The 15857-nt window shown below is 44.4% G+C and overlaps 1 protein-coding gene and 2 long non-coding RNA genes across 5 annotated transcripts; 2 read left to right on the forward strand and 1 right to left on the reverse strand.

Moving 5' to 3' along the window:
- Window positions 1-1495: 1495 nt before the first annotated feature.
- LOC145432332 (uncharacterized) lies at window positions 1496-3048 on the forward strand. 2 transcript variants are annotated; one of them, XR_013912625.1, is made up of 2 exons: window positions 1496-1635; window positions 2622-3048. It is a non-coding gene; the product is annotated as an uncharacterized LOC145432332 (long non-coding RNA). The 2 variants fall into 2 exon arrangements; XR_013912626.1 differs by lacking the exon at window positions 1496-1635 and adding an exon at window positions 1901-2239.
- Window positions 3049-10919: 7871 nt separating this feature from the next.
- On the forward strand, window positions 10920-12739 carry LOC145432331 (uncharacterized). Of its 2 annotated transcripts, none has more exons than XR_013912623.1 (2): window positions 10920-11059; window positions 12048-12739. It is a non-coding gene; the product is annotated as an uncharacterized LOC145432331 (long non-coding RNA). The 2 variants fall into 2 exon arrangements; XR_013912622.1 differs by lacking the exon at window positions 10920-11059 and adding an exon at window positions 11331-11665.
- Window positions 12740-13578: 839 nt separating this feature from the next.
- LOC145419220 (uncharacterized) lies at window positions 13579-15852 on the reverse strand. Its single transcript, XM_080309086.1, has 2 exons — window positions 14873-15852; window positions 13579-14749 (listed from the first exon to the last, which is right to left on the reverse strand). Exons 1-2 carry the CDS (start codon window positions 15585-15587, stop codon window positions 14478-14480), a joined length of 987 nt encoding a protein of 328 aa, XP_080165212.1. The 5' UTR covers window positions 15588-15852; the 3' UTR covers window positions 13579-14477.
- Between the last annotated feature and the right edge of the window lie 5 nt (window positions 15853-15857).

Consider the following 15857-nt stretch of genomic DNA (forward strand, 5'->3'; position numbering starts at 1 on the left):
CTTTCCGCTTCTGCCAGGATGACTCGATTGATGTCCACAGGACGTAGGCATTGTAAAGTGAAACATCAAGGACGTTGTGGAAGAGGGCCAGTGGCCAGTAATTTGTTCTCCTCCTGCAGGAGTAGGTGCCAACAACCTAACAAAAAAAAGAAGCATAAAACATACATATATATTAGACATGAATATGAGCAAGAATGAATAAATATATGCATAACTGGTTCGTAATGACACCTACCATATCAAGGTTGTCGACACCTCCTTTGCATTTGTTGTAATCTTCGATTATTACAGGCTTTCTCTTCCCTTCTTTGCTCACGTCTGGGCAGCGGTGTTTTGTGCTTAGTAGCAGCACATTCTTGCCCCGTCGGGGGATGTAAGACACAAGTGTGTGGGTGTTTGTAAAAGCGAAGATGGAGGAGAAGATCTCTCTCTTTTTTGCCTGGAGCAAATGAGGTGGAAGCTCAGGCTTGTTTTGGCGAATTGTGCCAACCAGGGCCATTTTCCTCTTGAGTAGCTCATCTGCCAGTGCACAGGAAGTGAAAAAATTATCACAGGTGACGACGTGTCCCTGGAGCCCCTCTGTCATGTCCAGGACCACCCTCATCCCCTGGTTGACTTCAACACGATCTGGAGCTGCTTTGCCCGTGTACACCTGCAGTCTCCATGCGTAGGATGTTTTGACATCACAGGCTGCCCAAATCTTGATACCATATTTGGCCGGCTTCTTTGGCATGTACTGCCTGAAGCTACACCTGCCTTTGAACGCGACGAGTTGTTCATCCACACAGAGATCTCTGTCTGGGCTGAACAGCATCTCCAGGCGGTGCGTCCACATATTCCAGACTTTGCGGAAGGGAGTCATCTTGTCAACACGGCGTGGGGGGCGGGATAGCTTATCATCGAACCGCAGTGCTCTGCTGATGTGGTGAAACCTCTTCTCGGACATCGTAGCCCGGAAAATGCTCCGTCCCCATTTTTCACTCCAGAGGCTCTTCGTTGATTCGTGTTTTGACCTGTAAACACCGGACAAAACGAGCAGCCCCACATAAGCCCGAAACTCCTCTGCGTCTATATCTCGCCAGCCGGGAATTTTGCGATTCCCATGCAGGTTTGTCATGGACACAATATGCTTCACGATCTCATCCGTTAGAAACAGCGCGAAGCTGGATATGGGGTCAACGATTCGGAGAGTGGCATAGCGTGTAGGTCCCGGGGTCAGACCAGTGGCTGCTGGGATGTAGCGGAACGTCTCAGCGTTTGTGGGAGACCAAGATATTTTTCCATTTTTTGACGTCCATGCTGCTTCATCAATTTTCTCTCCGTTTTCATCTCCGGCCGCTGCTGTTTCATCAATTTTCTCTTCGCTTTCATCTTCATCCGAGTCGGAACTGGACCCCAGCTGCTCTGTTTCTGCCTCCGATACCTCTTCCTCCTCGTCCCCAGATTCCACGGGGGATAACGCGGAGCTATCCTCGTACTCAGAGTTCATGATGACTGGATATCACGGATATTTAAATAGATTTCCTTATGCGGCCAGGAGATCGTTTCTCTTGCCTTCCCTTTTGCCAGCACGTGCAGGACTAAACCGATTCAAAACTCTATCCGGTTAGTCGTGACGCATGGACCCTGCTTCCGGTCAGTCCAGCTAACGTAAAGCTACAAACATCTCTACTGTTTAGGCTACGTCCACACGTACACGGGTATTTTTGAAAACAGAGATTTTCCGTTTCCGTTTTAAAAAAATCCCGTCCACACGTGAAGTTTTGAGAAAAATATCTCAGTCCACGCGTAACCCCCCCTCCAACAAAACAAAAACAAAGGCAAACGCTGTAATGAGCACGCCAAAGCAACAGGTGGCGATATAATCCTAACCTTGCAGAAATGTTGGCCAATCGGAAGTCTTGAAGCCAGGGCGGGAAAGCATCAACAAAGACGGTGGAACTTTTTTTTACTTCCAACTTTATTTCTTAAGAACAATAACAACAAATATAAAAAGTTTGGCTTCTTACTTGAGAACTAAAAAGCATTCGAGTCTTTCCTACTAGAGTCAGTATAGCCAAATAGCACATTTAGGTAAAAAAGCACAAAATCCGATAAGACATCGCATAGAAGCAGAACTGAGTCGTACATGTGACAGACAGTGAGGTGGAATTATTCCTCAATATCACACTGGAATATGAAACAGCAAAAAAAACAAAACAAGAAAACGTGGACTGGGAGACTTGTCAGGGGAAATAAGGTTAGCCTACCATACATGTATAAACGAATGCCCTACTGTATTTCAGTAGCCCAATTATAGATGCCTTTAGCACCTTTAGGTTTGACCTAGTAATGATACAGCTCGGCTTCATTTCTTTAACTACTGTGTAGCTTAACCTACACGAAGTCATCATAATGACAGATTTATATTCCTCTGAATCTGCAGTGTAACTGTGTTGGTGTTGAATCCCTACCTCAAGAATGTTGTAGAGTTAAAAGTATAGGAAAAGAGAACACTTAACCTAAAATATTTAAGTGTAGCACTTAAGTAAATATTAATCTTGGTATTCCACCACTGATTTATTTTTAACATTTATTGTGGTTAATTAGTTTTTCATTGTTTTATTCTACCTTTTGTCAAGGCAAAACTCAAGGGCCACAGACAGGACAGACTTGAAAGAAGACTTTCAACTGAAACACATTTGCGTAATGTTGCAGAGGTGGACATACAGATGAAGAAAAGAATTCTGGATATGATGGAGACATCTGAGAGGCGAGCTTCTGAACATCACAGTAAATTATAAGTCACTCTTGAGAGACAAGTTCAGTTGCAGATGGATTTTTACTGCTAAGACAAGTCATGCATCCACCACCACAACCTTTCAACCTGCCACCACACCATGGTGGGCACATCTATGCATGTGCACCACCACCACACGCTGTACCTGGCTCATTTCCACCCAACAGTACCATAACTGAGCTGCCAAGCAGCACACCCTACCCACCCCTCCAAATAATCAGACCCAACCAATATAACCCCTTCAATAAAATTATCTTATCTTACATAAATAGGCTGTTGATTTTCTTTACTCGTTTCAGTTATTACCAGCAAAATAGTTGCATGTTTAATCATCTGGGAATTTACCCAGATTTATTTATTTAGACAGAGATCTTAACCCCCCCCCCCCCCCAATGTTCAGCACAAAGTTACACCGATGCATGTTCAGGATCACAGTGCATAGATTGTAAAGTGTCACATATCCTGACTTACAATTTCTGTAGATATGACACAGTCCTTCAATAGAACAGAAACCCTTTTTTATCGATGGGGAATTTAGTAAGGACTCTCCTGACCCTCCTCCTTTCTGATGTCATGCAATCAGCTCTGTAGTAAGTCTGTGTGTCTGGGTGGTTGTCCTTTTCCTGCTGAATTACTTCAGTGACTGTAATCTATCATGTCCCTGTTAGCCTCACAGTAGTTGTGGAGGACAAATCTGGCATAAATGATAAGGGGAAGGTCATTCAGATTAATGTCCACAATACTCCAAACCATGTTTTCAGTCTGCCAAAAGCACATCCAATGACCAGGGAGAGACTGGTCGTGATTGATGGCGAAAATATCGAAAATATGTGTACCATTGTTACACATCCAGTTCCTCAGGGTGTCTTGGCTGGACTTCAAGGTTCAACGACAACACAAAACGGTTTATGCTATATGGTGATTGACAGCTAGTGGCAGGTCTTATCAGTGGGCCTCTGATCAGGTCCACTGCAGCAGCTATGTAAAAAATGCCTTCTGTAGTACTTGGGACATGTTTTACTTCGACCTCACTGGATACCAACCCTGATGTGCAGGTCATTAGGATCATTTGGATGGTCACTTTGAAACAGCACTATTTAATTAACTAACTACCTAGTGTTATGGAAAACTTGGGTCCACTTGCTACATTTGCAAAACCATCTATCAGGAGCCTTGGTGTTAGTATTGACTCAGCTCTGACTTTGGATGCCCATGTAAAATCTTTGGTTCGCTCCTGTTTTTATCATTTGAGAAACATTGCTAAGCTGAGTCCCATTGTATCGCGCTCCGAATTAGAAATTGTCATTCATGTATTTGTTTCATCTCGTCTGGACTACTGTAATTCTTTGTTTACTTGTTTATGTAAAGCCTCTTTGGATCGTCTGCAAGTTGTTCAGAATGCTGCTGCAAAGCTTCTGACCAAGTCCTCCAAGTTTTCCCATGTCACACCCCTGCTGATTCAGCTGCACTGGCTCCCCGTTAAATTCAGGATCCAGTTTAAGGTTTTGACCTTGACTTTCAGGGCCCTGCATGGACAAGCACCAACATATATAAGTGAACTTTTGCATCCATACATTCCCAGCAGGTCCCTGAGGTCATGTGACCAGGGCTTGCTTGCTGTCCAGCACACGAGGCTGAAAACAAAAGGCGACAAAGCTTTTGGAACTGTGGCCCCCAGATTGTGGAACTCTCTCCCTTTGAGCCTGAGATCTGTGGACTCAGTGGTCGCTTTTAAAAAACAGCTAAAAACCCATCTTTTTAAACTTGCTTTTAGTTGATTTTTATTTTTAGGTTTTAGCTTCTGTGAAGCACTTTGTGATTTTTATCTTGAAAGGTGCTATATAAATAAAGTTTTACTTACTTACTTACTTAATCCTTGTTACAAGTTCTCATCTGTAGGCAAGTGATTACAGACTGTATATAAACGATGGACGTAGTCATCGTGACATCAGCCATGGGCACTTAATCGATATTAAATGAAAACCAACATTCAGAAGATCTAATTGAAGTACTCTTGCCCATCTTTTCTTTCTAAATTCTGTCTCCTTTAAATCATGTAGTGTTTTCCAGTTGAAGTCGGAATTTTCAACTCGTCCACGAACTGGCCAAAAGTCCTGTGATGTCATTTGTTGTGAACACCACAACAATGGAGGACGTTGAGCAATGATATACCTATTGCTTAGTCTATGGCTATTTGTCACATGTGGGGGCCACGCAGCCCGTTCTCACTCCCGAGGCGTAACATGTCGACCTTTTTGTCACGTCCCGCGGCGTTCCTGAGGAACGCGAAAGGAGACCTTCGGCGTTCTTATGGTACGCGGCGGGTTATGGCTGGAATCCAGTGCAATGACGCTCCCGCGGTAATAGACGTTCCAGCCCTGTATTCCAGCCCTAAACCTAACCTTATCCCTAGCCCTGACCATAACCTTATTCCTGACCGTAACCAGGACTTTAATGATGTTAAATAGCGTGTTTCTAAGCGATTTGAAGAAAAAGAGCGAACATGTGTAGATTCAGTCCAGACGGTTCTCATATTTCCTGTTTTTTCCGAGGTCGTCATTTAGGCACGTGGTGGGTAGCCGAAAACGTAATATGGTGACGATTTGTCACCTAGCGTAAAATGTTACGCTTTGGGTGTGCGAACGTGTTGGGCCACGTTGTTATTTATAAAGCCTCGTTGCCAGGTTTAAAAAATATATGTTACTATAAGGTAGACTTGTAGTCAAGACCGCCTAAACCAGGACCAAGACAATACCAAGACAGACCGAGTCAAGACCAAGACAAAGTCGAGACGAGACCAAGATTTTATGCATTGATTAAAGTAAAAACAAAAGGCATTTAATGCCATTTTAACCCAAATTGACACCATTAATCAACTGCATAAACCACTTTGAGGGAGGAATGGTTTGCACACTTGATCAATACTCACCCATTGGCTGTGAGCCAGAGAGGGATCTTCCTGAGAAATTGATCAAGTGATTGTATGACTTGCTACAGTTATATAGCAGCAACCTGAAGATCAAGCTGAAAGCATACGCTGCTTTACTGTCCATTTAGACTGTAATGGGTTATTTTGTCATACATCACAAAATAACCATGATGTATACTGTCTTCACTAATACCTGAAACCAGAAAATCAAATAATAAACTCTAAATAAATGATACAATTTGAAAAGTTTCTGACATCAGTGGTCATGGAAACCAAAGGCAAGACAACTGGCCTTTTCTTTGGAACCACAGCAGTTGCACCACATTGGTCATTACAAATACTTCCAGTTTATACAGGGCATGAGTTTTTCTTTTTTTTTCTTTTTCCTTTTTGTTCTTTTGCCATCAGAATTATTGTCTAAAGGCCAAGAAAGATGCCCAACGGATTTACTTTACCAAATTGATCATTACTGTATTGGTCCATTCGATTGACCTTTGTCTTTATTGTTTATTTTATTTTCACTTGCTACACACGGGACAAACATGACTGGGGGAAAGAAAGAGAGGTAGGGAAAGAAAAACAGCAGGGAAGAGGAACAAAGGCAAAAAACAAAAACAAACAAACAGACAAAAAATACAAATATCAATCACCTGGATCACCTGTTGAGAAACAAAAAAGAGAACAACAAGAGAGCAATATAATAAACAACATCATTGCAATGATCTATGTAAATATAACAGTAAATACTAAATATTGAATATTATTGTGCAGCACATAAGATCGACAGTGCACAGTGTGTTTTGAGTTAGCAGCCAAAAAAGGTGTAGTTTGTGTCAGTGAGCACCTGTGATGATCTGCTAGAGGGTGTGGGGAGCCATAGCCCCGTCCTCCAGGGCATGAAGCAGGTATGGAGGAGTTTCAGGTTCCAGACATCCAGAGTCCCTCGGAGCACAAGAGACCAAGGAAGACCAACAGAGGGGCAACCGTGCCACTCTCTCAGAAAGAGCTGAGGAGAGCCCCAGATGAGGGGTCACTCAGCAGCCGCGGAGCAGAAGCCAGAGGGAGTTGCAGTGACGCGCCCGTGAGCTCTGCCGGCAGCCAGCTGTGCCAGAGTGGACCGGGCCCCAAAGGGAGCCCCAGGCTCCACGCCCCGGCAAGCAGCCATTAGGACTGAGCCGGTGCATACCTGAACGCCCATCCCTGGACACTAAGAACCACCAATGCACCGATGTCTGAGGGCATCTGCCACTGGCAGGGGGAGTGGTGGGGGGAGATAGGCCTCCATACCTTGGAGGGCCTGAGATGTCCCCAGAGAGGTGGCGTCTGATACCCAACCTGACATATTGACATAGACAAACAGGCACACACAGACACAAACATCCACTCCCACCCTCATGTTCTCATATGCACTTACTCAACATGTGGAGACAGACAAAAATAGACACTGTACACACAATCACACTCCCCAAGCATACTCTATACCCCAGGTCTAGGTACCTTTGCCCCTGGAGGGGAAACTGCACCCAGACCGAGGTAGTGTTACCCTTTTCCCTGGGGTGGAGAGAAGCAGACCGCCCCGACTCGGCAGCAGCAGGGAGGCCCCACGCTACAGACCCCAATTGAACGGCCAACTCCTCCTCCCAGAACCCCCACCACCACCACACACACACACACACACACACACACACACACACACACACACACACACACAAAACATATTAAGGATTGTACATTAACACAAAACTGTTGTCGGAACCATACCATTTCACCAGAGAAACACACACACACATATGAAGAGAGAGAGAGTATGCATGGTATTCAAACGAATACCAAACAGCCATCATAATTTGTCATACAATGAGAACAGGACAAATCAACAACTGACAATGACTAATTAATATTAAAATCTGTAACATAATGTTTGGAGTTTAGTCTGTTACTGTTGCTATTTTTACCATTTCTTCTTGGAGCAACTGTAACCCACATTATTTCCTTAGGGATTAATAAAGTATTCTGATTCTGATTGTTTCAGGATGACCTGCCATCATCCAATCACACGTCTGCTTACCTGCATCTGTTGCTCGTTTCTCTTCGTCTTCTTTTCTCTTTTTTCTAAACTGAGCACCTGATGGCTTTGAACTTTTCTTGTCCATCTTGGTTTTAATTTTGCACTCCAGTATGAACAATCATCCCCCAACTCGAGGATCACCACAACATGATCTAACAGACCTACACCTTAGTTCACAGATTCACTTTGTTTATTCCTGGGATTTCACACAACCCAGGATTCAAATCATGAATACATAATGGGCTTGGATTTACAACATTATGAATGAAATGTGCTCTACTTGGAAGCAGCAGGTCTTCCTCCCCTTTCGACGGGTTGTGTGTGAGACTTTAAATCATCAAATAAATATAAATTTTAAATTGTTATTGATCCTTTACCCCGAGTCCTAAAGTGTATATTTATTTTCTTACTCCTCTTATATATACTGTTGGTTTACTTGCACTGCTGTAACTGGAGCCTCGTCGTCTCGTCTCTCTATATCCTGGACTGCATGTAGCGGAGATGACAATAAAGTTTACTTTGACTTCAGCAGCGAGCATGCGCACCGAGGGCTCTCGCGCTCACTTTTCGGGTATAGAATTTCGAAAAAGACATCGGTGCAAATTATAAGTCTGTATTATAATGTCTGGTGTTTTCGTGTTTGTATTTATTTTCTTTTATTTTGCGAGTTGGTTATTAGACGCTGCCCCAGCCGGTCAGAGACTCCCCCGCCGCCCCGCCCTCTCCTCCCTGAGCCGCAAGCAGCAGGCGCACCTCGCAAACGGAGGGCGCCCTTACTCCCAGCAAATGGGCGATAGAAAACCGATCGGTGCCTGTGACATCCCCGCTATGCGCTGGCATGACGTCGGGGCAGCATGAGTGCGAGCATTTTTTTTTGCCGGTGCCGGTGATGCCGCCCCTCACCACGATGCCGCCCCGGGCAACTGCCCGTATCAAAAACAGCTTCTGGTGGCCGGTATTGACAACTAACTCTTATGACTGTCTTGCTTCTCCGTTGCGTGTTTGGCATTTTTTAACCTTTATTTTTAAAAAATAAAATTTTTTCCATAAAATACATTTCGAGAAAGATTTCACTGCTATTATAATTAGGCCTTTAGATTGGCACCAAGGTTGATTTTGATTCATCATTATTTTTTTTGCAGGGGCACAGTAAATGTAATAATCATAACCTATAATGGTATATGATGTTTTTCACTTTTTCCACACTAAATGTTTATTACCTTGCTAACGTAAATAAAATTACAAGCTCAGTTTGAACTAGAAAAACATTTATTTTAGAAAGATAAACATGAACATTTATGTTGTTGGGGATGGGGAGAGAGACAGACAGGGAGAGAGGTAGTATGTGTCTGGGTGTGAGAGTCCTGCTCAGACGGCACAGTCGTTACAAATGGACACACTGTGGTCCTTGCATGTATGCTTCTCACATTTGCAGCAGGCGTTGACAACTCTTCTCCTTTTTTCTTTGCAAAGTTCGCACTGCCTCCTGCTCTTACATTGAATGATGGGAGCGGTCCATGAAGCCGCTGCAGTCAGATTTGTGACTACTGCTGCAGCGGCTGATGAGCGAGGAAGGCGCTCTCTCTTTGCTATGTGTGGGTTCACCAGCATTTCTCCCACTTCTTCAATGAAGACCCTCCGTCTGTGTCCTTTCTGCTTCTGCCAGGATGACTCGATTGATGTCCACAGGACGTAGGCATTGTAAAGTGAAACATCAAGGACGTTGTGGAAGAGGGCCAGTGGCCAGTAATTTGTTTTCCTCCTGCAGGAGTAGGTGCCAACAACCTAACAAAAAAAGAAGCATAAAACATACATATATATTAGACATGAATATGAGCAAGAATGAATAAATATATGCATAACTGGTTCGTAATGACACCTACCTTATCAAGGTTGTCGACACCTCCTTTGCATTTGTTGTAATCTTCGATTATTACAGGCTTTCTCTTCCCTTCTTTGCTCACGTCTGGGCGGCGGTGTTTTGTGCTTAGTAGCAGCACATTCTTGCCCCGTCGGGGGATGTAAGACACAAGTGTGTGGGTGTTTGTAAAAGCGAAGATGGAGGAGAAGATCTCTCTCTTTTTTGCCTGGAGCAAATGAGGTGGAAGCTCAGGCTTGTTTTGGCGAATTGTGCCAACCAGGGCCATTTTCCTCTTGAGTAGCTCATCTGCCAGTGCACAGGAAGTGAAAAAATTATCACAGGTGACGACGTGTCCCTGGAGCCCCTCTGTCATGTCCAGGACCACCCTCATCCCCTGGTTGACTTCAACACGATCTGGAGCTGCTTTGCCCGTGTACACCTGCAGTCTCCATGCGTAGGATGTTTTGACATCACAGGCTGCCCAAATCTTGATACCATATTTGGCCGGCTTCTTTGGCATGTACTGCCTGAAGCTACACCTGCCTTTGAACGCGACGAGTTGTTCATCCACACAGAGATCTCTGTCTGGGCTGAACAGCATCTCCAGGCGGTGCGTCCACATATTCCAGACTTTGCGGAAGGGAGCCATCTTGTCAACATGGCGTTGGGGGCGGGATAGCTTATCATCGAACCGCAGTGCTCTGCTGATGTTCTGAAACCTTTTCTGTGACATCGTAGCCCGGAAAATGCTCCGTCCCCATTTTTCACTCCAGAGGCTCTTCGTTGATTCGTGTTTTGACCTGTAAACACCGGACAAAACGAGCAGCCCCACATAAGCCCGAAACTCCTCTGCGTCTATATCTCGCCAGCCGGGAATTTTGCGATTCCCATGCAGGTTTGTCATGGACACAATATGCTTCACGATCTCATCCGTTAGAAACAGCGCGAAGCTGGATATGGGGTCAACGATTCGGAGAGTGGCATAGCGTGTAGGTCCCGGGGTCAGACCAGTGGCTGCTGGGATGTAGCGGAACGTCTCAGCGTTTGTGGGAGACCAAGATATTTTTCCATTTTTTGACGTCCATGCTGCTTCATCAATTTTCTCTCCGTTTTCATCTCCGGCCGCTGCTGCTTCATCAATTTTCTCTTCGCTTTCATCTTCATCCGAGTCGGAACTGGACCCCAGCTGCTCTGTTTCTGCCTCCGATACCTCTTCCTCCTCGTCCCCAGATTCCACGGGGGATAACGCGGAGCTATCCTCGTACTCAGAGTTCATGATGACTGGATATCACGGATATTTAAATAGATTTCCTTATGCGGCCAGGAGATCGTTTCTCTTGCCTTCCCTTTTGCCAGCACGTGCAGGACTAAACCGATTCAAAACTCTATCCGGTTAGTCGTGACGCATGGACCCTGCTTCCGGTCAGTCCAGCTAACGTAAAGCTACAAACATCTCTACTGTTTAGGCTACGTCCACACGTACACGGGTATTTTTGAAAACAGAGATTTTCCGTTTCCGTTTTAAAAAAATCCCGTCCACACGTGAAGTTTTGAGAAAAATATCTCAGTCCACGCGTAACCCCCCCCTCCAACAAAACAAAAACAAAGGCAAACGCTGTAATGAGCACGCCAAAGCAACAGGTGGCGATATAATCCTAACCTTGCAGAAATGTTGGCCAATCGGAAGTCTTGAAGCCAGGGCGGGAAAGCATCAACAAAGACGGTGGAACTTTTTTTTACTTCCAACTTTATTTCTTAAGAACAATAACAACAAATATAAAAAGTTTGGCTTCTTACTTGAGAACTAAAAAGCATTCGAGTCTTTCCTACTAGAGTCAGTATAGCCAAATAGCACATTTAGGTAAAAAAGCACAAAATCCGATAAGACATCGCATAGAAGCAGAACTGAGTCGTACATGTGACAGACAGTGAGGTGGAATTATTCCTCAATATCACACTGGAATATGAAACAGCAAAACAAAACAAAACAAGAAAACGTGGACTGGGAGACTTGTCAGGGGAAATAAGGTTAGCCTACCATACATGTATAAACGAATGCCCTACTGTATTTCAGTAGCCCAATTATAGATGCCTTTAGCACCTTTAGGTTTGACCTAGTAATGATACAGCTCGGCTTCATTTCTTTAACTACTGTGTAGCTTAACCTACACGAAGTCATCATAATGACAGATTTATATTCCTCTGAATCTGCAGTGTAACTGTGTTGGTGTTGAATCCCTACCTCAAGAATGTTGTAGAGTTAAAAGTATAGGAAAAGAGAACACTTAACCTAAAATATTTAAGTGTAGCACTTAAGTAAATATTAATCTTGGTATTCCACCACTGATTTATTTTTAACATTTATTGTGGTTAATTAGTTTTTCATTGTTTTATTCTACCTTTTGTCAAGGCAAAACTCAAGGGCCACAGACAGGACAGACTTGAAAGAAGACTTTCAACTGAAACACATTTGCGTAATGTTGCAGAGGTGGACATACAGATGAAGAAAAGAATTCTGGATATGATGGAGACATCTGAGAGGCGAGCTTCTGAACATCACAGTAAATTATAAGTCACTCTTGAGAGACAAGTTCAGTTGCAGATGGATTTTTACTGCTAAGACAAGTCATGCATCCACCACCACAACCTTTCAACCTGCCACCACACCATGGTGGGCACATCTATGCATGTGCACCACCACCACACGCTGTACCTGGCTCATTTCCACCCAACAGTACCATAACTGAGCTGCCAAGCAGCACACCCTACCCACCCCTACCTTTGCAGGGAGCAGGGCAATTTTTCTTCACACAAGCACTTTTGGAGGATGATATTTGAAATAATCTGCATCGTTACCTATGCTGGGAAATTAATAACTTATGTTGGGAACTTTTGGGGCTGCATCTGTATGCTCAACTGTTGGCATGTTAAATGTTTTCTATTAGCTATTATGCAGCTCAAATCCTTTGTTCAAAACAGCACTTTGACTTTGACTTAAGTGTAAGAGGTCTTCCTTGTAATTTACACCCCCCCCCCCCCCCTCCAAATAATCAGACCCAACCAATATAACCTCTTCAATAAAATTATCTTATCTTACATAAATAGGCTGTTGATTTTCTTTACTCATTTCAGTTATTACCAACAAAATAGTTGCATGTTTAATCATCTGGGAATTTACCCAGATTTATTTATTTAGACAGAGATCTTCTCCGAGCAACTCAGCCTCCACTCTGCATGCTTTAAATCTGTTGCTCTTCTGCTTCTACCATTCTGCGTTTCAGATCCACAGCCATGCAGCCCGCCCTCTCTCCTTTCTCCTCCTCACCGTGGTCACTCAGAACCCTGTCCCAGCCTCCATCTTCATCACTACCAGCATTTTGACTCTGGGGTGTGGCTTGTGTAAAATCCTGTCACTGCTGAGATTTCTTCTGCTATGATGGGTCATTGGAGTCTAACTTCCTAACAGTTACATTGATTTCTGTATCTCAATAAATCATGTTCGGTTTTTCCACATGATCTCTCCTTATTGAACTGCTTTTGTAGATAAGCTTCAAGCCAGAAAGCAACAATACCTAAACCAAAAATATCAGTGAGAAAGTGTCTGGACTATCTCCAGCTGTGTTTCATGCATTAAAGATAACTTCAGACACTGTCTGGTTGTCATGTCTGAAATAGGCTGTACAGTCACACAGATACAAGACAGCAGTCATGTTTCTAATGATATAAATCAACCAGAAAGATTATAAAGATAAAAGCTGTGAGACCCCACTAGAGAAAGGATGGCTTGTTATCATTACATGAAGTGATTTAGAAATAATATGTAAGCTTTCAGGGCAGCACTCACAGCTTCTTAAAACTGATTACCTGATGGTGAGCACACACAGGTATATAAACATACAGGTGAACTCTAAGAGGTTATAAAGAAGAGAGCTGTGCTGCTATTTTTAAAGAACACAATTTATTCACATTTTTATATTTACAATCAGTTTTTATTTATATAAACAAAATAAACATTACAAAACTAGAACAAAACTATATTATGTACAATATCAACAGTTTCTCCCCTATTTCCTCTTTTCTTCCACCCATCTTTGTCTCTCTGCCTCATAAAAAGGAGACTCCTGAAACTCCTTCCAGGTCATCCCCTTGGCCAAGCCCTTGTGCCCGGGCAGAGAGTGCACTTTTGAAGGGCAGTAGATATATTTCCCTGCCACTCCAGGGAAGCCTGTGTGAACATGTGAGCTATTTGGGCCCTGTTTCAGGTCCATGTGGCAGAACCTGCAGAGGCGGCCTGTTTGTTGGGTTTCTGGCCTTTTCCTCTTTTTCTCCATCCTTTCCTCTGACCTCTTCCTGGTAGCATCCAGTTCCCTTTGGAAAAAGTCTGTCTGGGCAAATTCCTCAAAGGTCATTTTAGGGTTAGTGATTCCCTCAGCAGCATAAGTTTGATGCACCTTGTGGGAACTGTAGAAATAGCGCACAGGCCCTCTCTGGTAAAAATAATCGACGGTGGATCCATCTGTCTCACATTGAGACTTGGGCTGTCCACAGGCAAGACAAGTCTTTGTCTGCCCTTTTTCCCCTCAGGCTGCTGCTGTGGCTGCTGCTGCTGTTGCCTTTCTAAGATGCCGTCCACAATCTTCTCTGTTGAGACTTGTGTCAGTGGTGTAGACGGGGCAGGAGGAGGTGGGTTAAACGCGGCAGGCTCTATGGTGATTACAGGGACACTAGTTGTTTCACTGCCTTCAGTTAAAGAGTGCCACAGCTGCTGAGTCTCCAGTAGTTTTTCTGGGCTTATGTTCAAAGATGAACTGGTGTTGAGAAGCTTAGCCAAGTGCTTCAACTACCAGGATATGTGCACCTTGGATGTGGGACGCAGCAGGCTGTTGGGATCTGTAGCCGAGTGATGGACCATGTCTGCATAATCTTGATCCACAAGCTTCAGGATGTCCTTCTTCCCATGGTACTTTTGCAACAGATCATCTATTGCCTCTTTCATGGGTCGTGTCCAGCATGTGTGGTCCAGCACAAAAACCCGTCCACCTGTCTTTATAGGTCCAGTGCGAGCACTCCTTGGTGAGGCCCGCATCGGCAGAGGTAGAGCTTCAGAGATTTCTGGGAAACATTAATAATAGTTACTCATATATCATGTAATGAACTAATAATAATAACGTATACATTAATAATAATAATAGTAAGTACACGGAATTGTTTGACAATACCACTATGTTAACTTACCCATGACTGTTGTAGGTTGCTGGGTGTCTTCTGATGCTAACTCCTGCTTTAAAAGTGCACCAGAGAAAGGGTGGGTGACAGGTGGTGCTGGTGTGGGGGATGCCACACCTAGCGGTGCCAGGCTGGAGGAGGGTCCTGCTGCTGGAACCTGAAGTTGGGCAGCCACAGGTTTTGGAACAGAGGATGGGGGCTGAAGGGCAGCCGGTTCATCTTTTCTCAGGGTTTTGTGTTTGTCCCAGTTCAGAGGGACTGGACGGCAGCCTGGCTCTCTGTGTTCAAGCCCAAATCGCTCTCCAGTGTCTCTGTCAGAGAGGTGAAGTGCAGGGTACTTCTCCTGATCAGTCACTCTTCTGGAGGCTGCATTCAACTCCACCACTAGAGCTGGATCAAAAACAGAAGGGAGAATGACACCTGGATGCTTAAGGTCCACCAGTCTTTGGTAGTTCCATCGTGCCACCCCTGTCATGCCCTGGACTTGGAATAGTTCATTGGATACATGAGTCCCGGTAATCCACTGGGCCTGGTGGAAATGATAACCCTCCTGCTGTGAAGTGCCTCGGACAGGAATCCAGATGGGGACCTTGGCACCTTCACCAGGGACATGGTTAAGCTGAAGAGTCCCACCGTACCTAAACATTACACCCTCTGAGAGTTCAGGGTCACTGAGGCAGCCACGCAGAATGTGGACTCTCTGAATGCACCACGTCTTCAGCATGGATGGCTTGAAGAGTGGGACATTGTTGGGGTCTGTGGCCAGGTGAAAATGATTCAGGATCTTTTCCGCTCTGTTCAGCAGCTCAGTGGGTTGTGGTATTTGGATCCTGCAGTGCTCCCATATGTGTTGCTTTGTGGGATTAGCAGGATGGATGCCACAAAACTTATAAGCATCCTGGAGCCTCTTCAGGTCCGCCTGATCAACCACTGAGAATGCAGCAGAGAGAAGCTGGCAGAAAGTGCTGAACAGAGGATGATGCTCAGAGGTTCA

The sequence above is a fragment of the Astatotilapia calliptera genome, chromosome 2 (assembly GCF_964374335.1).
Source record: "Astatotilapia calliptera chromosome 2, fAstCal68.1, whole genome shotgun sequence".
Classification (NCBI taxonomy): Eukaryota; Metazoa; Chordata; class Actinopteri; order Cichliformes; family Cichlidae; genus Astatotilapia; species Astatotilapia calliptera.

Bases quoted from the DNA above. Each gene is read 5' to 3' on its own strand.
- LOC145419220 (XM_080309086.1), bottom strand. From the start codon at position 15,587: ATGCTGAAGACGTGGTGCATTCAGAGAGTCCACATTCTGCGTGGCTGC. The intron at 14,750-14,872 runs GTAAGTTAACAT...AATGTTTCCCAG, and splicing joins GCAACCTACAACAGTCATGG to AAATCTCTGAAGCTCTACCT.